This window comes from Carcharodon carcharias, chromosome 12 (assembly GCF_017639515.1).
Source record: "Carcharodon carcharias isolate sCarCar2 chromosome 12, sCarCar2.pri, whole genome shotgun sequence".
In the NCBI taxonomy this organism is placed as follows: Eukaryota; Metazoa; Chordata; class Chondrichthyes; order Lamniformes; family Lamnidae; genus Carcharodon; species Carcharodon carcharias.
In genome coordinates, this window is record NC_054478.1 from 58015472 (window position 1) to 58038343 (window position 22872).

Below are 22872 nucleotides of genomic sequence, written 5' to 3' on the forward strand. Positions count from 1 at the left end.
ATTTTAACAGAGGATCTTACTTGCAATCCAGTGGGTGACTTCCGATGTGACAATCATCGGTGTATCCCACTCCGTTGGAAGTGTGATAGAGAAAATGACTGTGGAGACGATTCTGATGAGCGTGACTGCAGTATGTAACAATATCTCAGATTAAATTGAATATACAATACAGAAATAGAGCATTTAGCCCAATCAGTCAATGTGGCATTTATCCTCCACTTGAACCTCCTTCCATCCTTCCTGATATAATTCTATCAGCATCACCCTCTATTCCCTTCTCCTTCATATGCTTATCTAACATCCCCTTAAATGAATCCCTGTTGTGGCAAGTTCCACATTCCCACCACTCTCTGGGTTGAGAAGTTTCTTCTGAATTCCCTATTTGATTTTTTGGTGATTATATTTGATGGCTTCTAGTTTTGCTCTTCCCCACAAGTTAAAACATTCTGTCTAGTCTCTCAAAACCTTCATAATTTTAAAAACCTCTATTTTCTCCTTTAGTAGGGATTCCACTGTTTTTCTACTGCCAGTGTTAAGCTGACTGGTCTGTAGTTCTCTGGATACAGTATCAATTGATTCAATTCAGTCACTCCATTATTCTTCATAGTCTTTGTTCTGTTTATTTACCAGCCTCTGGCAGATTGTGATGCCTTGAAGTATATTAGTAGTTTTGCTGTAAATGCTTTCTTGTTCTGTGGCATGTGCTGTACTTGTACAGTGACCAATATGGCCAACTTTCCTGATCTGAATTTGTCATTACAAAGTAGCAGTCAGCCATGTACCCGTGTGTTGAATTTTGAAAGTAGCAGTGTAGTAAGTTATCGCAGAGAAATGGGGAAAACATGATTGATTGCTGACACAGAGTAATGAAAGTTCACCAGACAGATGGGAATTTAAACTTACCCAATATTGAATGGTGTCAAGCAGCCTTCATGCAGTGGTTGATAAAATGCTGCTGCTTCTGATGATTTTTAATGAAAATGATCTATAGCATCAATGCATAAAATAATTTAAGTTAGATCAGCTGAATAGTTGGTCCCTTGATACAAACTGCATGTGAACCAGAATCTAGCATTGCATTTATACAGAAGCTTCTGTAATTATCACAATCCATTTGTATTTTCTAACTCCCACAGTGGTATATTTTGTTTGACAAATTAGCCTATAGTCTTAGGTGACATAAGATTGTTGGGAGGAATTCTTAGGTTAGTTTGTGACTTTACTAATCAGTTTGATAGAGCTATGTTTTATTTCAGGCCCTCGTGAGTGCAGCGAAAGTGAATTCCGCTGTGACAATCTCCGGTGTATTCCTGGACGCTGGGTGTGTGACCATGATAATGACTGTGAAGATAACTCAGATGAACGAGACTGTGGTATGATTAGAATTAGTGAATGTAGAAGAAAGAAGTGTGCGTTCTTGTATCGCAAGAGCAGAAAGGTTATTTAATAGCACCAGTGCTCTAGCAATTGTTAATGTTTCAGAGGAAAGTCCTGTGTAAACTGACACATGCAGAGGAGATGAATAAGAGCTAATTTCATCAAGTAAAATGCATGCAGACATGACAGACAGGGGATTTTTCTAATTTTCTTGGAGGAGGACTTACAGTAGCAAAAATAGTCATATTCTGCACTATTGCAATTTCTGAACTAGCAATAAATGTCCTATTAAATGCTAATGGTATTCAGTCAGTATTAACATCTAAAGCAAAAGAAATCAGTAGAACACTGGAGAAGAACAGTGCCCACAATCCAATTGCTTTGAATTCATATGATTGGTTCCTATGCCAGTAAGTCAGATTGTTTCAAATGACAGTGCTTGGTAGGCAGGGTCTCACGCCCTTCCCCCCAACATGTAAGGGGAATTAAAGTAGGACTTCATTCTATGTAACTAGACTTTTGAATACGGTAAATTTTTAGTCTTCAGTTGTCTCCGTTATTCATTACAACACCAGATTTCTTATTACAGCAGCATCACAATATCATCAAAATATGGCTCATGAGGTATAACCTCAGCTCCTGTTCCCTTCCAGTTGCCTCAGCATGTAACTCTTTGCGGTGTAAAAATGCTTGGAATTGTTAATGCACAATTGTAGCACACCATTTTATTTATATCAAAAAAATCTCTTGAACATTTGTCCCATTCCCCCATTACATTGAGACCTGCCAGCAGCCCATCACTCAACAAACTCGAAGATCTTTCCTGAATGCCCTCCCTGAGACCATTAATGACAATAGTGAAGAACACAGGCCCTAACATTGACCTCTGCAGGCCTCCACTAGTTACCAGTTTTGGGTAGAACTGCTACCATTAATAATTACTTATGAATGCATCCAATTTGCTTATTCATTTAACAACTGCCTGCCAACTTCAAGAGACACAATATATTAAGCAACCTTTCATGTGGAATCTTATCTACAGCTCCTTGAAAATCCATATACATTCACCAAACCATCTTGGGCCTGATGAGTGTGTAGGCCTCATTTCCAGGAATCCATCTCATTTACGCCAGACTTTTAAAGCCTCATTGGGAGAGTCATTGGCAGATCTTCTACCTCCCAAGCCCTCATCCATCACCAAGATCAGCTAAATGGTTTTGTTTTTAAAATTTTCTTTCCTCTGTTTAGACTTCTAGACACTTTACAAGGGCAGATAATAAGAATACATCAAATACATAAGAGTTGCAACCTGAAAACAGGCCATTTACCCTAGCCAGTCACTGTCAGTGTTTATTTTTCACGTGAGCGAATAGCTTTAATCACATTTACACACCTGTTCTCATATCCCTAAGACCACGTTTTCATCATTCAGCTATCTAATCTAGTCTTCAACATTGATAGGGGAATTTTAACTCTAAGAAGTGGGTGAGCCATTAAAATAGAGCAGCTCCACTTCTTGCTCTGTTCATGCTGATGCCACACTTACTGCAACTAATTTTAGAAGCAGGTGATGTTTTCAGCTGGCTCTAGTGGGAGCCTCATTATTAAATGCAAATCTGAGTTGCTTGACATATATAGGACCCCAACGGCATTAGGGTGCCAGTCATATGAAGCTATCCAGGTCCATTAAGATATGTTTTTTTTAAACAACTTCCTTAGCAAGGCTGAGGGCAGCAGAAGTGCTTCTCCAGGTCCCATATGGAAAGAATAGGTCTCTGCTGCCCCAGTGACCACAGGGTATCCCATAGTGTTTTTCACCCAATGAGGTACTTTGACTTTTGCCGTAATGTATTCTTATGTTTTTTTTCACAGAGCTGCTAACATGCCTGCCTGGTTATTTTGAGTGTTCTAGTGGCCACTGCGTCTCAGAAAGGTTCAGGTGTGATGGGAATGCTGACTGTGCAGATTACTCAGATGAAAGCTCCTGCCGTAAGTCTTTCGAAACACATGCTTACTTCAAATGCCAGGTATGAAAGGAAAACTGCTGAACAATAAAAGCAAGGAAACTGGAAATACACAGCAGATTTATTAGCAACTGAAAGGGTTGAGAGTCTTCGTCAGAATCCTTATTTATAGATCCCTTACAGAGCGAACAAAAACAAAGGGGGATTACTAATCAAGACCAGGAATATTGATATAGTTTCAGAAGAGGCAGTAAATAGGTTTAATGACTTTTGCACTATTTATAATAAAGGAAACAAATGTGTTAATGGTTACATATTACACAAAGACCATTAAATTGGATATATGAAAAGGCCTTCTAAAGGCAGAGGGGTTGGGGGATGGGGGTTGTTAACTGTCTCTGGTTAATACAGTCAAGGAAAATTCTGTTGTTCACTGTATTAATGCAGGTGTTAGTCTATTTAATCAGTTTTGATGACTGTCAAATATTGTATGAGCAGAAGAGATAATTGCGCTAAGTGCGGTAGTGGTTGTGAGAAAAGCCATTTTACCCGCTGGTCGCAATGGCAGGTTTTCGCGCCATATTGTCCCATTCCTGGCGTATCCTGTCTCATTAATAATGCATTCATGGGAAACGTTCCGGATTGCTGGCAGGTGGGCTCAGATTTTCCTACCATGCTGTGAACTCAGCGCTTCCTCGCTCTGGGCGCCATATTTAAAGCGTACCAGGGTACAGCCTACTTCATGTCTTCAGACCAAGAGTGCGACAGATGGCCCCGAAAGCAAAGAAGACGGTATTACCCAAATTTAGCGACATCTCTCTAGGGTACCTATTGGAAGCAGTGAAAGGTTGCTGCGATGTCCTCATTCTCCTCTCTGGCCGTAGGAGGTTCACCAGAGTCACCAATCATGCCTGGGAGATACTGGCAGTGGCAGTCAGTGCCACAGGAGCACAGAGAAGGTCAGCCATCCAGTGCAGGAAGAGGATGAATGCGCTCGCTCGTTCCCCTAAGGAAGGAAATCTGCCATCCTTACCTGGTCTGGTGTACATGTGACTCCAAACTCACAGCAATGTGGTTGACTCATAACTGTCCTCTGAAATGACCTAGAAAGGTCAGTTCAAGGGCAATTATGGATGGGCGACAAGTGCTGGCCTTGCCAGTGATGCCCACATCCTGTGAAAGTATAAAGAAGCCAACTACCTCATCACTCTCAACTCTCAGACTCCCAAACCCATCATACATCCACAGAGATCTCACACCTCAAGGGACAATACCACTAACTCTCCCAAACACCCTCACATCTCCATCAGGCTCATATCCTCTGGAGCTCACGTCCTCATCCCATCCAAGTTTCTGCTCATCACACAACCATTCCACACAGTGCCATGCGTCCTGCTCACATTCTCTCCATCTGTTTTCATGAAGGAGAAGCATCCACATCAGCAGGGAAAGGTCCCAGGCCTGGGGTGGGGTGGCCCACATTAGGCCTCTCACTCAATTTGAGGAGTGTGCCATCGCACTGACTGGTGAGGACATGGACTGTGCCTGCGGCGACAATGAGGTCAGCGGTGAACATCCTCGTGACAATCCTGCACCATATCATCCCTCTCACAATGCAACTGTGGGTGCTCTCTCTCCTGTTTTTGACTCTGCTGCCATGCACCAATCAACTCTACTTTGGTTCACAGGGAACTCTGCCAAGCGACTGACACCCTCAACCAGCCAGTCCCTCAGCTTCATCCAGGTCCTCACCTCCAGCCAAGAGGACACCTTGTCTATTGAAGAGCTGGAAATAAGCAGCCTGGAACACCCATCACAGTGTTAACCCACACCCTCCACCAGCGCAGACACCTTAGTGGGACCTAGCTCTAGAACACATTTGGGTTCACAATCTGGTGGTCACTGTGCGGACACATATCCACAGCAGGAGGAAGCAGGTTCAGCCGAGCTCCCCGGCAGTCGGAGTACTGCTGGGGATAGGCATCTGTGAGGTTCGAGTCAGATAATGAACCTCTAAATTTGGTCTTCCAACTCATCCTGGAGAGTCAGCAGAAGGTGGGGAATCATCACATAGAGCTGCTGGAAGCCCGCAACGTGAGTCAGAGGAGTGCATCTACCTGCTCTTTGATGAAGTGGTGCCCACATGGGCATGCATGGAGGTCTCCATGGAAAGGATGGCGGACACCATAGAGACCCTGGTCCAGCAGAATGCGGAGATGTGTGCAGGCCTGCACTCCATCTTGGCAGCCATGGGTGAGTTCCTGCAGTGACAGCGCAAGAGGGAAATGTCCCTCCAGGTGCTCCTTTCCCTCAAGGAGTCAGGCCGGGGCCCTCGAACACCCGAAGGGAGGAGGAGTGGCAGCTGGACACCCCTGGACAGGAATGTCAGAGGCTGTCCATTCCCTCTGAGTCTCCTTTGTCTGTGACTCCCCACAGCCTTGTCCTCTGTCACTGCGGAGGGAGGAGCTGGCCCACAGGAGGACAGCCAAAGCAAGCCGGTACCCTCAGGCCTCAGCTCTCCAGGGAATGCACGCCAAAGGCGTCAGAGGCAACAGGGCCAACTATTGCACAGGCTATCTCCATCTGCCCTGCAGCTGTCAGGACAGCACCTAGAAGTGGTAGGCCTAGTAAAGTTAAGAAATTCTGATCACAAGTGGTTGCACAGGTGAACACATTTTGTCATTTTATAATCTGAAAATATATTCACTTTCCTGAATAATGTGTAATGGTGTCTTTCAGCTTCATTGACAGGCTTTGTGAGTCCTCCCACTGCATCCACCCACCACTAGCAGTTCAGCTGCATCCCTCTCTGGAGGGAGCAGGTGTGTGTGTGTGTGTGTGTGTGGCAGGGTCTTTCAGAGCCTCTTGCAAGCACTCTCCCACGCGCGCGGAGCCTTCATCCATCACACTCATCTTACTCTCCTGAGAATTTCAATGTTGCCTGCTGGGTTCTCTTTCAATTGTCCATTTGAGCTGACCTGCATCTCTGCCCACGAACAGATCACATTCCCATGCAGCACCTGTGCCCGTCTAACATGAGTTTCATTTCCCTTTCGATTTCAACAGCCATGGTAGTTGTTAAGTATTTGATCAGCTCCCCTGTCCCTTCCCATCCTCCAGTCACCCATGTCCTTTCCCCCATCACTGTCAATCCTCCCGGCATCACTTTCCACCTCCTCACCACCACCTACCAACCTGAAACCTTGACTTTCCAGGATGCCAAGTGAACATGCACATTCCCCACTTTCCTGAGAATCCCACCCCCATCCACATTGACTTCCCCGACCTCCTCCTTCCCACTCCCAGGACCTGTGTGTACCTTTGAGTCTCCCAACCACCCTTGCTATCCCTTCTACTGCTACTGATGCACCTCACCCTCATCCTCCCACCCCTTTGCCCCCTCTCATACTCATCATTCCCTCCTACTAGGCCCACCCTCAGTTCACTCCCCAGGAGGCAGTCATTGACTCCATGGAATCCTCCCTTGCATGTTCACCTGGACATTCCCCACCCCTTACTTCCTCTTCCACCCTTACTCCCTCCTCCCAGCGGACACCTCCCCCCTCTGCACACCTTCCCCCCTTTCCCCCTCCGGACTCCTTTCCCCACCTCCGGACTCCTTCCCCCCACACTTTCCTCCCCACTTGCCCCATTGTCTCCTGTTATGCCATCTTCTCAACCTTATCCCCCCCCACCCCCGACACCTTCCTCTCCCAGTCACAGCTGGACCCTCCTCTCCCTCCCTTTGTCAATCATCCGCAGCAGCCCATGGCCAAGACCGAAGCAGACCTGAGACATCAACAGAGACCCCCCCACCTTCTGTGAGCTGCTTCACGGCAGAGCCACGACTATGAGAATCCACCCAGCATGCAATGCATATGTTTCTCCAGGGTCCGGTAGCTGTTGGGCTCTGGCATCATCTCCTTGGATTGTCCGCAATCTGAACAAGGCCCTATCGGTAAGTCCTGACTCCTGCACATCACACTTGTTCGGACGTATTCTGGGCTGGCGTGATTTCCCACCCGCATAACAATAAATCTGGTGTGAGGGGACAATTCCAGTCAGGCCTTACCTTGCATCCCATCACCGGGTTCATGCCAGTCTTCATTGGGATTGGCGTTCCACCATGGCAGACATCATCGGATGATGCCACTGTGCTTTCACACTCGCGTGAAACTAATTTTTGGCCTTCTCATCATATTGCTTCCCCCGCCATCTGTCATGACACCCGAAGCCAATGGGGCCGGAAAATTCCGACCACAGATTAATTAAATGTGATTTGAAACTTGAAAGGCAAGGTGTGCACTGAAAACCCAGAAGGATTGCTGGGGATAGAGTGAAAGTTTGAAGTTGTTGAAGCCAGTGTTCAGACCAAAAGGCTGAAGAAAGTTTGCTGAGATAAACGATAGTTACTGACGTTTGCTTTGGGCTTATTTGAAGCAGTGCAGGAGGGCACAGATGCGAAGGTCAGAGTGAGTTATAGCCCATGAGGGCAAAATAGAGTCTTGTTGCCTTTCTAGCTGTTTACCTGTGAACCTATACATTAATATACACATATACTGTACCTTCATATGTAAGTATACAAATAAACTTTTAAGGCAGTACCTCAAAAGATGTAAAAGTGACATATGGGAGTGGAAATGTGTTTTGGACAATTTTTGGGCTGGAAATAGACAGCACACTGGGAGAGCATATTTGAAGCTAGAGGCCCAAAGCTCACCCAAAATTAGGCCTCGCCTTACGTATTGCCGTCATGCTGTGGTCGACAATCACTTTTTATAGCACCACATGAGCCTGTCCTTTCCTTGAGCAATGCTTTAACCCCGAAAGCTAACCAAAGATATTACAGCATTGACGTGGATTGCATAGTATTTATCGTACAGAACCAGGCCATTTGGCTCATTCATACAGGTGTTTATGCGCCTCACAAATTTCTCCCACTCTCCTTCATTTAACCCCATCAATGTGTCCTTTTATTCCTCTCTCCCTTGTGTGTTTATTTAGCTTCCCGTTGAATTTGTTTATGTTAGGTACTTCACTACTTTTTGTAGGAGTGAGTTCCATTTTCTAACCAGCCTTTGGGTAAAGAGCTTCCTCCAAACACCCTACCAATTTTATTAGTGGTTATCTTATATTTATGTCCCCTAATTCTTATCTCTCCCAAAAGTGGAAATGGCTTCTCTTGTGCACCTTTTCAAACCTTTCCATAACCTTAAAGACCTTTTTCAGGTCACGCCTCAGTCTTCTGTTTTCTAGAGAAAAGAGCCCCAGCTTGCACAATCTATCTTGATGGGTATAATTTCTCAGTTTTGGTATCGTTTTAATAAATCTGTTTATGCCCCTTCTCCAGTTCCGAAATACCCTTTTTATAATATGGAGACCAGAACTGTGCTCCAGGTGCAGCCTCACCAATACTCTGTACAGTTGTAACAAGACTTCCGTATTTTTAAACTTCAACCCCCTAGCAATATAGGCCAAAATTCCATTTGCCTTCTCAATTACTTGCTGCACCTGCATGCTAACTTTTTGTGTTTCATGCACAAGAACACCCAGATCCCTCTGTGCTGTACTTTTTTGGAGTCTTTTACTTTTATACTTTTTATAATATAGAGACCAGATCAGAATAATACTCCAAGTGCCACCTAACTAAGGATCTGTACAAGTTTAGCATAACTTCTCTGCTTTCCCATTCTATCCTCTACACATGAACCCTAGTGCTTTGCTTTTGTTATAGCCTTATTAACCTTAATTGCTACGTTTATTATGTATCTGAACCCCTAGATGCCACTGGCCCTCCATCACATTTAGTCACTTGTCCAAGGAGTATGTGACCTCTTCATTCTTCCTACCAAAATGTAACACCCACATTAATATGCAGTATATTGAACTTTATTTGCAATGCTAGGCCCATTCTGCAAGTTTATTAATGTCTTCCTTTTTTTGTAGCAGTAATCTGTATTAATTATACCTCCCAATTTGGTGTTGTCAGCAAATTTTAAAATTCTATTTCCTAGAATTGTGATACAGAGTTAAATTGCACACCCTCACCCTGGCCCAAAATACCTAAATAACCAGGCTTTCCTAATGGATCAGCATGTTTATCCTTGAGTAGCTCATATATACAGGCCATAATGGTCCCAGGTTTGCTTCCTGCTCAGGTTAGGTTGAAGAAAGTTGGCCATTGATTGCAATCCATTGACTCCTGTTAATATAACAAGCAGAGTTGATAAAGGGGAACAGGTAGATGTAGCATATTTGGATTTCCAGAAGGCATTTTATAAGGTGCACAAGATAGGAGCTCACAGTATTGGGGGTAATGTATTAGCATGGATTGATGATTGGTTAACACACAGAAGAGAGTTGGGATTAATGCGTCTTTATCAGGTTGGAAAGACCGAACCAGTGGAGTACCACAAGGATCAGCCCTAGGGCCTCAATTATTTACTATCTATATTAATTACTTGGAGGAGGGTGCAGAGTGTAATGTATCCAAATTTGCTGATGATACAAAAATAGGCGGGAGGGCAAGTTGTGATGGGGACATAAGGAATTTGTAAGGGGATATAGCTAGGTTGAGGAAGTGGGCAAAAACTTGGCAGATGGAGTTTAGTGTAGGAAAGTATGAGGTCATGCACTTTGGTAGGAAGAATCAAAAATTAGACTATTATTTAATGGAGAGAGACTCCAAAAAAGTACAGCACAGAGAGATCTGGGTGTTCATGTGCACAAAACAGAAAAAGTTAGCATGCAAGTGCAGCAAGTAATTGAGAAGGCAAATGGAAATTTGGCCTATATTGCTAGGGTGTTGAAGTTTAAAAATAGGGAAGTCTTGTTACAACTGTACAGTGTGTTGGTGAGGCTGCACCTGGAGTACTGTTCACAGTTTTGGTCCCCATATTTAAGAAAGGATATATTGGCATTGGAGGCAGTTCAAAAGAGATTCACTAGCAGATTTCCTGGGATGAAGAGGTTGATTTATCAATAACGACTAAACAGGTTTAGCCTTTATTCATGAGAGTTTAGAAGAATGAGGGGTGATCTTACTGAAATATACAAGATTCTGAGGGGGCTTGACAGGGTAGATGTTGAGAAGATGTTTCCACTAGTGGGGGAATCACAAACTAGGGGACAAAGTTACAGAATAAAGGTACACTCATTTAAAACTGCGATGCGAAGGAATTTCTTCTCTCAGAGGGTAGTGAGTGCCTGGAATGACTAACCCAGAGAGTTGTGAAGGCTAGGTCAATGAAATTACTTAAATAGGAGCTAGATAGATTTTTGAAATATTAGGGAGTTGAGGGCTATGAGGATCAGGCATGAAAGAGGAGCTGAGGCCTGGGGCAGATCAGCCATGATCTTATTGATTGGTGGGGCAGGATTGGGTGGCCAAATGGCCTACTCCTCCTATTTCTTATAGAGTCATTGAGTTATACAGCACAGAAACAGGCCCTTCGACCCATCGTGTCATGCTGGCCATCAAGCACCTATCCATTTTCTAATCTCATTTTCCAGCACTTGGCCCATAGCCCTGTGTGCTATGGCATTTCAAGTGCTCATTTAAATACCTCTTAAATGTACATTTTTATGTTCTTAAGAATGTATGTGGATTGGTGTTGGGTGAGGACAAGACAAGATATCTTAATGATAAAAACAAAAAAACTGCGGATGCTGGAAATCCAAAACAAAAACAAAAACAGAATTACCTGGAAAAACTCAGCAGGTCTGGCAGCATCGGCGGAGAAGAAAAGAGTTGACGTTTCGAGTCCTCATGACCCTTCGACAGAACTTGAGTTCGAGTCCAAGAAAGAGTTGAAATATAAGCTGGTTTAAGGTGTGTGTGTGGGGGGAGGAGAGAGAGAGAGAGTGGGAGGTGGAGTGGGGGTGTGGTTGTAGGGACAAACAAGCAGTGATAGAAGCAGATCATCAAAAGATGTCAACAACAATAATACAAAAGAACACATAGGTGTTAAAGTTAAAGTTGGTGATATTATCTAAACGAATGTGCTAATTAAGAATGGATGGTAGGGCACTCAAGGTATAGCTCTAGTGGGGGTGGGGAGAGCATAAAAGATGTAAAATAAAAAATAAATATTTTTTTTTCCTCTTTTATAATGGAAATAGGTGGGAAAAGGAAAATCTATATAATTTATTGGAAAAAAAAGAGAAAAGGAAGGGGGAAACAGAAAGGGGGTGGGGATGGGGGAGGGAGCTCACGACCTGAATTCAATATTCAGTCCGGATGGCTGTAAAGTGCCTAGTCGGAAGATGAGGTGTTGTTCCTCCAGTTTGCGTTGGGCTTCACTGGAACAATGCAGCAAGCCAAGGACAGACATGTGGGCAAGAGAGCAGGGTGGAGTGTTAAAATGGCAAGCGACAGGGAGGTTTGGGTCATTCTTGCGGACAGACCGCAGGTGTTCTGCAAAGCGGTCGCCCAGTTTACGTTTGGTCTCTCCAATGTAGAGGAGACCACATTGGGAGCAACGAATGCAGTAGACTAAGTTGGGGGAAATGCAAGTGAAATGCTGCTTCACTTGAAAGGAGTGTTTGGGTCCTTGGACGGTGAGGAGAGAGGAAGTGAAGGGGCAGGTATTGCATCTTTTGCGTGGGCATGGGGTGGTGCCTAAAATAAGACATCATGAAGGGCAGCTTGCCCGAGATTGCCTGACACTTGCATCCCAGCTGCAGTCAATGCCTTTGGGAGTGGAGAGGGACAGAAAATTGGTAGAAAAAGAGAGGCAGAATGAAACCAGGATATATAAAATATTATTAGTGACTATGGAAAACAGACATCTTGTACGCCACCACTGCCAATAACTTTAGGGTGTTTTGCATTCTTGGTAGATAGTTGTGTATTTTAACTTTTCATTAGTAGAATTGCATCTTCCTAATTATTCGTTTCTGCCCTACAGCAACTCGTTACCCCAATGGAACATATTGCCCACCCTTTCTATTTGAGTGCAAGAATCATGTCTGTATCCAGCCTCACTGGAAGTGTGATGGAGACAATGACTGTGGGGATGGATCTGACGAAGAGCTCCACCACTGCTGTAAGCCATTTCAATAAGCTTTTAAAAACTTAATTAAAGTGAAGCTATCTTTCACTACAAATGGTAACATATTTTGGTAAAACAAATATTTCAAAGAACTACACTTCCTTTGATTGGCATTGTCATACCTGAGTTCTAGACAGTTGACCAGGTGCTGTTGGATGAAGCTGCCTTTACAACCCTGTGACCTCATTTTAGATGAATGGGGCAAAAATCTTCTTTGCTGTTATGTGAAATAAACTTCAACAAATTATTCCAGCATCTGGTGGCCATTGACTCACGGTAAAAGCTTATTTCCACATCAAATTGGCAATCTCACTTGAGAGCTCACAAGCGAGCTAGTATAAGAATTTTGACAATATCTCACTGATGCAGCAGAGACGCGCTCCTAAGACTGATGTTGCTGTAAATTTTTGGGGCATATTATAGGATGCTTCACTCTGTGTCTCAAGAAGGTTGGTAGTGGAGAAAAAACCTGGGGGTTATCTTTGCATTCAAGAATAATTGTGGAATAATGTGCAGTTTCAGCAAAGGAAAACAGAGCCCACAAATTCTCTGCTATCTCACCAGTGTGAATGACTAAACTAGTTGTGCACCATCTATGTTCAAATCTGCACCCCTTGAACTAAGGACAGAAGTTAGGGGCTGTACCAGGGAAACAAACAGGATGTGACAGGGTAAGAGTTTCACTGGTTTATTGATTAAGGTATGTCAGAGAAATAGATTTTATATTTACTTCTGCAATTTCCCTGTGCCTTATTCTTATTTGTCTTCAGCTGAGCGCTTCATGGAAATACTGGGTGAAAAAGAATTATCTTCCATCCAGCTAAGTAGCAAGTGCCATTGACTGGGATTTCCTCGCTGTTTTTTTTCCCCAACTTCCTTGGGAAAGCCAATTTTTTGCTACTTCCCTTTTACACTTGTTTATTTTGTGCATAAAAATGATCCAGGCCTCAGAATTGTTATATTTTATCTATTGCAGGATCACTGAGTTATAGAAAATTACAGCTTAGAGGGAGGACATTCCCTCGGATCATCCCTGTGCTGGATCTTTGAAAGATTTGTCCCACACCCCTGTTTTTTTTTGTTAGTAACCCTGTAATTACAGAGTCATGGAAGAGTGCAGTACAGAATAGCATAAATGCTTACTGTATTGATTAACAAATGAGAATATCAAATCCCAGGAACACTAACACTTAGTTATTTTCAACAAATGTCCAAACTTTTAATCCAATGTTCTTTTCCAGTGGACATCCCATGTGACTCTCCTTTCCGCTTCCGTTGTGACAATAATCGCTGTGTGTACGTACGTGAGTTATGCAATCATGTAAATGACTGTGGAGATAGAAGTGATGAAAAGGAAGAACACTGTAAGTCTGTGTTCATTATTATTCACCTCTCTTTGATGACCTACGTAAAGCAACTATTACCCATAGGCACACACAGAACAATGGCAATTAATGGAAATTTTCTTTCCCAATTAGGTAAACCACCTACGCCTCATCCTTGCACAACCGAGGAATACAAATGTGGGAATGGAAACTGCATTCCTGTCCAACATGTGTGTGATAATTATGCTCACTGTGCTGACCAATCTGATGAATTAGGATGCAGTAAGTATGCTGATGTGCAGCTTGTATAGCCATACATAATGACCCAAATATTTCAGTCCCAGATCGTCGGAGATGGGACGCAAGTTGGGAGATGCACGTCAGGATCCCATGGAAGACCTGATGTGCACAGATGCCCTGAAACTGCCCAAGAAGGTTAAACTTCTGAAGAGCTGATTTCCGCTGCCCAGGACCCTCTGGAAATGTCTCCGACACCGAACTCAGTGTCAGAGATGTGGATCAGACACACAGGACGTACTTGGATACTTGCCCTGAAAATGTTATACTGGTTAATACCTGATTTAACTCAGTGATTAACCAACGTAATTGAACCAAGCACCACAACCGACCCCTCCAATCAACCCCACTCCTGAACCGACCCAACTGGCCCCTCACACCCAACTAGCCCCCAACCCGACTACCCCCTTCCAACCAGGTAACCCCCAACCAGACTCGACTTACTCCCTCCACTTGACCACCTTTCCCAAATGACTAACTCCCCACCAACCACCCTCCCCACTGACTACCAACTTACTCATTCACCCGCTTACTCACTCACCCACTCATTCACCTACCCACTCATGCACTCAGTCATCCACTTGCTAACTCATTCACTCATCCATTCACCCACCCACTCACTAACCCACTGAAAGACTTAAGATCTTTATAAACTTACCTGAATATGGCAGCTAATGACTTAAAAAGGGGGTGTGTCCATCTTTTCCTGTGCTCATCGATCTTCAACAGAGATGACCACACTGACCCATCGCTACTGCAGCTGGAATCAGAAGTCCCAGTTGAAAATGGGCAGTATCATCGAGCCAGAAAAAAATTCATGAGCAGCAGCAATATTCCAGCGTTGCCGCTGACTGGAAGATCTGGATTAATATGTGTAATGCATCGAATAAAAAAGTGGGGAGGTGATGATATTAAAATATACAGCAAGTGTTCATATGATGCTGATCTCTCGTGACTGAAAAGTTTAACTAAAATACACATAGCAGTAATACCAACAGCAGACACTTAGCTATAAGGTGGTAACTGAATCAATGGATTGACTTTATAATCAGCAAGCACAAGTAGATTGCATTAATATCTGATGTCAGATAGTTCTTGTTAACAATACCTATCTTTTCGTTTCTACAGGTAGTCTAAAGTTTAAGTTGCAGCTTCAGATTTGTGCTTTTGATTGTGAAATCTATTGAATATGTCAGATTGAAAGGTAGTAATGATAAAATTGAAATTGGACTGAAAGTACACAGTAGCATAAATTTGGTAGCAGTATGGCGGAAATCTTCTAACATGTACATGTGGAATATTGAACTACAGAGTACAATCTGGTGCATGGTATGAGTCAATCAGACGCCTACAAACGCTAAAATGTCCAGGAACCCATATGTCTCGATGATACATTAACTGATCATCTGTTTTCTACAATATATATTTATTTTTAGTCCTTTATGACAGCATAAAAAAAAACTTGTGAACTTTACAGCTGAAGTTACCAGTAACAAACAACAGCGAGAATCAGTGGTGATAATTTGCAACTTACAAGAATGTCATCTTCAGAAATAACTTTGGGCTTTAAATTCTTGGGATGGAGGAGTTTCACCTTTCCATAAAGTTATATTGGAAGTATAGGAGTGAGATTGGTTTCTGATTTCCTGGTGCTTTTCACCCTGAGAAGCGAAACCAAGCTAGTGAATTATATGACAGTTTTACTGCACCCAGTGCAAAACCGCTTGAGTAACTTAACACTTATGTGGCTTAATGCTGAGCCTGTGCCTTGTGTGCAGCCAATTTGTAAAGTCTAGGACAATTTCTAAACTTAAGTAGCATTGTTTGATATTCTGAGTGTGGGTGTTTGCAACTGTGTTCTTAAACAACAAAAATGCAGCTGAATAGCAAAGATATGCATTTGCACATGTGTAGAAACACGCTCTTCCCTTGCTGAGTTCAGTGCTAGGATCCAGCAAATTTAAATCACAATGTAATTTCAGGCTTGTAGCAGTAGATGTGGTCTTAGCCACAATGACAGCGCTGTAATTAACTATACGCCCTGGTAGACTTATGTGTACATTAACTCCTATTCCACACTAATAGTGATTTGCACTACACTCTCAACAAAGTGTGTTGGGTAAAATGAAATTCTCCCAATGTGCTCAGCTTGCAATAGGAGAGATTCAGTGCAGCAGAGCCAGGCTACTCGAGGGTCCAGAATTTGAGTAATTTCATCATCTTGCTTGTTCCTTTCAATGAAGGCAAAACACATTTTGTCACAAGCTGATGTGTTGAAGTAAGTTATAATGAGAGATAACTGTATTTTGCCACTAATAAATTAATGTATATTGTTCTTTCTTTAGACCATGGTACAGAACGATCTTGCACAGAAAACCTCTGTGAACACAATTGTACAGATCTGAACGATGGAGGTTTCATCTGCTTTTGTAGGCCTGGGTACAAAGTAAGGGAGGATGATGTGATCGCATGTGATGGTAAATCCCTAATCTGTGTGCTATATACTTTACCAGCTTATTAAATTTAAAAAGTTACCTGGAAGATCTGTGCTGGCTGATACAAAGACCTGCCAGAAAAGTTGAACTTTGAAAGCCGAACAAACTGTTCCTCTATTGATATTGTGATTTTCTTGTGAAATATTTTCAATCATTGAAAATCAACACTAACAACTGGTGGTCAGAAAGCATCACTCAGAGTATTCAGAGTCCATATATGAATTCCTGTCTTTCCCAACTTGACAGGCAACAACAACATCAACTTGCATTTATGCTGATGGAGAAAAACAGAAGTGAAATTTACTTAAAAATTGGAGCTGAGCTGAATATTGATATATTTGAAGGGGCACCTAAAAACTTGGTTAGAGTGAATGATTTTAAGGAGGATCCTATAGGAGTAGAGGGAGATGCAGCTAGGTGGAGAGGTTTAGGGTGGAAATTCCAGAATGTAGGGACAAGGGTAAGCATGGCCATCAATGGTTGGACAAGTAAAGTTGGAGATGTACAGCTAAGGGACTGAAGCTAAAGGAATGCTGAGTTTTCGGAGAGTTGTATAGCTGGAGAAAGTTACATAGGGCAGAATTTCACAGTTGGCGTGTGGGGGTGGGCCCGACACGCCGATGCGTAAAATGATGCCCAATGACGTCGGGCGTCCATCCTGACATCACTGTGCGCCATCGCGATATTTCAGAAGGCATTAATTAACGGGCCAGTTAAGGCCCTTGAGGCAGCAATTAACATCGACTTTGCGCAGCCCGTGCAATATTCAGGGCATCTTATGGGCGCAATGGGCAGGCGGGTAGGCCACATTTCCAAAAACCTCATCCATGGATGGGATAAGAGGGGTGAGTGGGCTCGCTAATGTGAGTTGTTAGAACTGCTACTTGCTTGTGTAAACAGGACAACCTCATTTCGCTTCAGAACTGCTTTGACAGAAATAACAGGCTTCAGTTCAGGACTCAGGAAGAATCCTAACACTTGGGGCCTTCCAGGTATCAAACAGCCTTCTCTTACCCTGGGAATGGGGATGGTGGTCTCCGCTTGAGGCACCTCCTCTGAGGAGGAAGAGAGGGGCAGAAGGGGGAGGAGGCCAGGTGTTCATATTCAGCATCCAGGGGAGCCACCTGTGGAAGGACAGGCGCAGGCACAAGGGGCGCAGGGCCAACAGGAAGTCCAAGGCGGAAGGGACCACAGAAGCCGCCACTATCCTGCAGCCAGGGTTTACAGGCGGCAATGCGGCTATCTCAATATGACTGACATGCAGTGCCGAAGGAGGCTTCATCTCTCAAGGGAGACAGTGACTTCCATCTGTCAGATGATTGGCCCTGAGATCAGCTCCAACTGTGTGTGTGAGCACCCTGTGCCAGTGGCGCTGAAGGTCATGGTGGCCCTCAACTTCTATGCCTCCGGCTCTTTCCAGGGGTTGGTGGGAGATGTTTGTGGAATCTCCCAATCAGCTGTCCACAGTTGTGTCAAGCTGGTGACAGAAGCTCTGTTCAGGTGGATATTGACTTTCATTCAGTTCCGTACAGACGAGGCCAGCCAGACAGAGCGAGCCAGAGGTTTTGCCACGATTGCTGGGTTCCCCCGCATCCAGGGTGCAATCGACTGCACACATATGGCCATCAAGGCACCAGTGGGTGAGCCGGGAGCCTTCGTTAACAGGAAAGGATTCCACTCCATGAATGTGCAGATAGTGTGTGACCATAGGATGCGGATTCTGCAAGTCTGTGCAAGGTACCCAGGCAGCCCCCATGACGCATACATCCTGAGACACTCCTAGGAGCCGAGGCTCTTCAGTGCAGGGAGCAGATGGATCAAAATAGGGGTTAGAACACTGAATTTGAGATATTGGAGGATCAGGACCAATATAGCACAGCGGTTATAAATGACTGGGGTGTGATTTGGGATAACTAGTAACATTCGCGCCACACAAGTGCCAGGTAATGACCATCTCCAGCAACAGAGAATCTAACCATTTGCCCTTGATGCTTAATGGCATTACCAACGCTGAATACCCAACTACCCTAGGGGTTGCCATTGACTAGAAGCTTAACTGCACTGGCTATATAAATACTGTGGCTACAGGAACGGGTGAGAGGCTAGGAATTCTGTGGCGAGTAACTCACCTACTGGCTCTGCAAATCTGCAAAGCCTGTCCACCATCTACAAGTCAGTAGTGCAGCTTCCAAAACGCTCAAAAAGTCAACACCATCCAGGACAAGCAGCTTGCTTGATTGGCACCCCTTCCAGCATCCTAAACATTCACTCCCTCCACCACCAGTGTCCAGTGGCAGCATTGTGTACCATATATGATATACTGCAGCAATTCTTCAAGATTCCTTCAACAACACCTTCCAAACCTGCAACCTCTACCACCTGGAAGGACAAGGAAAGCAGAGGTTTGGGAATGCCATCACCTGCAAGTTCCCCTCCAAGCTACACACCATCCTGACTTGGAACTATGTTGCCGTTCCTTCACTGTCACTGGGTCAAAATCCTGGAACTCCCTTCCTAACAGCACTGTAGGTATACCTACACCACAGGGACTGCAGCATTCAAGAAGCCAGCTCATCACCACCTTCTCGAGGGCAATATGGGATGGGTAACAAATGCTGGCTTAGCCAGTGATGCCCAGAACCGTGAAAGAATAAAACAAAGATTCAGGCATCAGAGTTTTTGATGAAGTGTTATTAGATGGTATTTGTGATGGAGAGGATATGGGGTTGGAAGCTTAGTTCAAGGTGAAATAGGTCAATAAGATTGCAAACAACTTGCTTCAGCCTGAGACAATTGGTAGGTGAGGAAATCAGTAGCAGTGGTGGTGACCTTCCCACTGTTTAAGAGTTTTTGTGAAAGAGCAGGCTGTTGAGTACAAACACGTTTCCATCTGTTTCAGATGAAGTTACATTGTTTCATAGTTTGCCATTGTGAGATTTGAACTCTTGATCTTGGGGTTACAAGCCCAGTACCATAACCACTTGGCTATTTAGGCCAAGCCTTCCCACTGTTTAACTGGAGGTAATTGAAGCTCCATCAGAACTAGCTGCCAGACAATCAGGTTAATGATGAAGGCAGTAGAGGGGAAAAGAGAGAGGGTGGAAAGCACATTTGGCTGTTGTCAGCGTGCATATGGAACCTGATCACAACATTACAGTGGTTTGATGTGTTAAGCCTTTGAAAGTTAACCATGTGGCACAAATTCCAAGTTGAAATTTCAGTGTGTGCCCTACTGAAGTATTGGTAGCCAAGGAAATTCTTTAAGGCTGTAAGAGTTTGGTTGAGTAGTGAATATGCAATAGGATGGTGGGTAACATTTTGTGATTTGCGGTCTTGTACCATCTGATAAAGTTGGTTAATCTTACCTTGCCAGTTTCCTTAAGATCACATAAATCTCTCACGGGTGTTGCATTCTGTCTGAGTGCCACTTTCTGCCAGATCTGGTACAGTGCTGTCTTATGGGAAAGGTGTGCTGAAAGACCAAGCAAGACACCTGCCTCACATTCACCTCATACAACAGCATATCTACTTTACCAGGTATTCAAAAAAGGGATTGGGGTCTCTAGCACTGCAGTTGCCTACAGACTATTTTATACCTCATATTGTGTTTACCCCTAATTGTTTGTGATTTGCCTCTTTTCCTTTCCTTGTCTTTCCTACCTCTTTCTCCCCCACCCACTACCTCTCTCTCTCTCTCCCCCCCCCCCCAACCTCTTGACTGTCCCTTTTGGAAAGGGTGGCAAATTTAAAAACAAAAATACCTTCCAAGATATCTATGTTCCTCCAGTTCTGGCCTCTTGCATATCCCCCATTTTCTTTGCACCACCTTTGGTGGATATGCCTTCAGCTTTCTAGGCCCATAACTCAACAATTCCCACCATAAATCTTTCCATCTCTTTACCTCACTGCCTTCCTTTAAGACACTCCTTTAAACCTAACTCTTTGACCAAGCTTTTGATCACCCTTCCTAATATCTCCTTAAGTGTTTTGATGTAATTTTTTTTTAATCGCTCCTGTGGTGAAATGTGGAATATTTTGCTGTGTTAAAGATGAGATATATATTTACAAGTTGTTCTTGTTAACAGTCACACTTCAAATGTTGGGCAAAAGTTTGAATACGCTACTACTGATAAGATATTGATGTGATGTTAGAACTGCCTTAGAAAACTAAAATTGTTTTAATGGGAGAAGAGTTGATTGAGAGGAGACTTGAGCCAGTTGAGCCAGTTTTTAAAATGCAGTAAGGCACAAAAATGAAGATGTAAGTTGTATACCTTAATCTTATCCTGTTTGATTCCACTGTTTGCTTTAAATTGAGTCTCTGCATTTAAACACTTTGGGCAGAATTTTATGGCCCCGGTAGGGTGGGGCCGGAATAAACAGCGAGCCGTTCAAAATTCCATTGATTTCAGCGGGACCGGACAATGGGAGGGGCCGTAAACTTCCACCCTTTCTTACTGCGTTTTTTTCTCACTATTCAGATGTCAATGAGTGTGAGGCCTTTGGCACCTGTCCCCACATTTGCAAAAATACCAAAGGAAGCTACGAGTGTTTCTGTGCAGAGGGATTTCGATCTGTTGTGGAAGAACATGGCACTCGGTGTATGGCAACTGGTAACTGGATTCTTTGAGTATTCTTTTCCTGCCCTCACATACTGCAAGATCAAATAAAGAATAATTGTAAACTTCGTCATATCTGCCTCACCATTGATGTGCATTGAAAGTATGGAATTGCTGTATTTGCGTAGCACATAAAAACTATACCCGCCATAGATATTTAAGGCTAATAGAGTTACAAGCATAACTACCCTTTTAATGATGTGATAACCATTGACTGCCGATCAATCACAAACAATTAGCTAAGTTAACCAAAAAGTAACTAATTTAAGTGTGAAATCTCATTCCTTCAAGTTGTGAATTGGTTTAGGAAATTTTTAAAATAATTAACTTTTTAATAGTTTTTCCTTCCTTTTCTTTCTGTTTCTTTTACTCTCGCAATCCAATCTTTATTTTGCTTTCTTTATTTCTCTTTATGTATCCTGATTTGCCACTGTATTCACTGGCTTTAATTCAACCTCCACCTCAGTCTTCTGCTGTCTTTTTTGCAATCCCTAAACCTCACAGGTTTTCCACAAGTGCCGCACCTCCTGCACCAGTTACATGCCAAAGTGTCCCTTAATTTATTCCCTGAGAGTTAGTCACCCTTAGCAACTTAATAATCAAAGCATTTGATGCTAAAGGGCACAGGGACAGGTCTACCTAACATCAAAAACCATTAGATGTCCTGCTACTGCAATATCTAATGCAGATATTTGTTGATATTGAGATGGCATAGTCCAGATTTTCAGCTGACTAATCATTAGGCTTTCCTTTATAATGCAACTGAATAAATAACCAGTTAAGCAATAACTCAGAATTAGAAAAAAGACTCTAGAATTCAATACCTTGGGCAATTCCCACATAGGACTTAACTTTCTTATTAATCACAGCAATAATACCATAGATTTAAAAAAGACTGAATGGCCTGGATCATAGTGCAGAACAAGACCAAGATTATAAAGAAGAAAAGGGAACATTAGATAAATCAAGAAATGTTGATTAGGTGACATAAAGGGTTAAAGGAGCGTGAGGTTTGTATTGTTGCAAGATTGAGATTTAAGGGGTTTATTTTGCTATCCTTTACATTCCTCCTGTCTACAAAACTAGACACAAATATAATGGGCTCAGAATTATATCACATTCAGCTGTTTTATTTTTGCTTCCTTTTGGGCTCGGTCAGAATCCCATTTGGGTCTGCACTCGACATTGGAGGCTCCTATCCAAAGCAGACTGGTGCGTAACTTCAGTATAAAAACGTGGTGTGTTGACAGTTATGCTGAGTTCCATACAGGAAACCCATGGCCTGAAATTGGGCTTGGTAGCACCTGTTATTTGGGCATTGCGGGTGCTGTTTGGGGACCAAAACAGCATCTGCTGCACACTTGCATAGTTCTGCCATGAGTCACGCTGGATGCCATATTGAGGAAGGTATTAATGCATGCATAGCTAATGTCTGCCAGAAATATGCAGAACACACACATCATGACATCAGTCAGCTTGCAACACTGAATTGACACCAGTGCTGTCATTTTGAAGCTTCACGCTCCAGCTGATGGCTCCTCTTAATCTCACATAAACAAACACAGATTAAGCAGCATGAAGGGCTCCCATCAGTGCTACTTAAAGGAATCTCAACTACTTTTGGTTTATTGTTGGTTGATTTCTTCTGGCTGTTGGTATGATTCTACAAACATTTGGTACTTTCTATATTTTCTTCAAGTTGCAGAAACTTACAGGGACTGGTGTGACAGGTGCTGAAGGAC

General features: G+C 43.3%; 1 protein-coding gene across 1 annotated transcript in view; it reads left to right on the forward strand.

Moving 5' to 3' along the window:
* Window positions 1-22872, forward strand: part of lrp2a (low density lipoprotein receptor-related protein 2a) — a 387109-nt gene that overhangs the window by 316810 nt on the left and 47427 nt on the right. Inside the window, exons 61-68 of the mRNA XM_041200238.1 lie at window positions 11-130; window positions 1257-1373; window positions 3250-3366; window positions 12251-12388; window positions 13636-13758; window positions 13873-14001; window positions 16362-16493; window positions 20993-21124. Of these exons, the coding sequence (XP_041056172.1) occupies window positions 11-130; window positions 1257-1373; window positions 3250-3366; window positions 12251-12388; window positions 13636-13758; window positions 13873-14001; window positions 16362-16493; window positions 20993-21124 (1008 nt within the window). The remainder of the gene's footprint in view (window positions 1-10; window positions 131-1256; window positions 1374-3249; window positions 3367-12250; window positions 12389-13635; window positions 13759-13872; window positions 14002-16361; window positions 16494-20992; window positions 21125-22872) is intronic.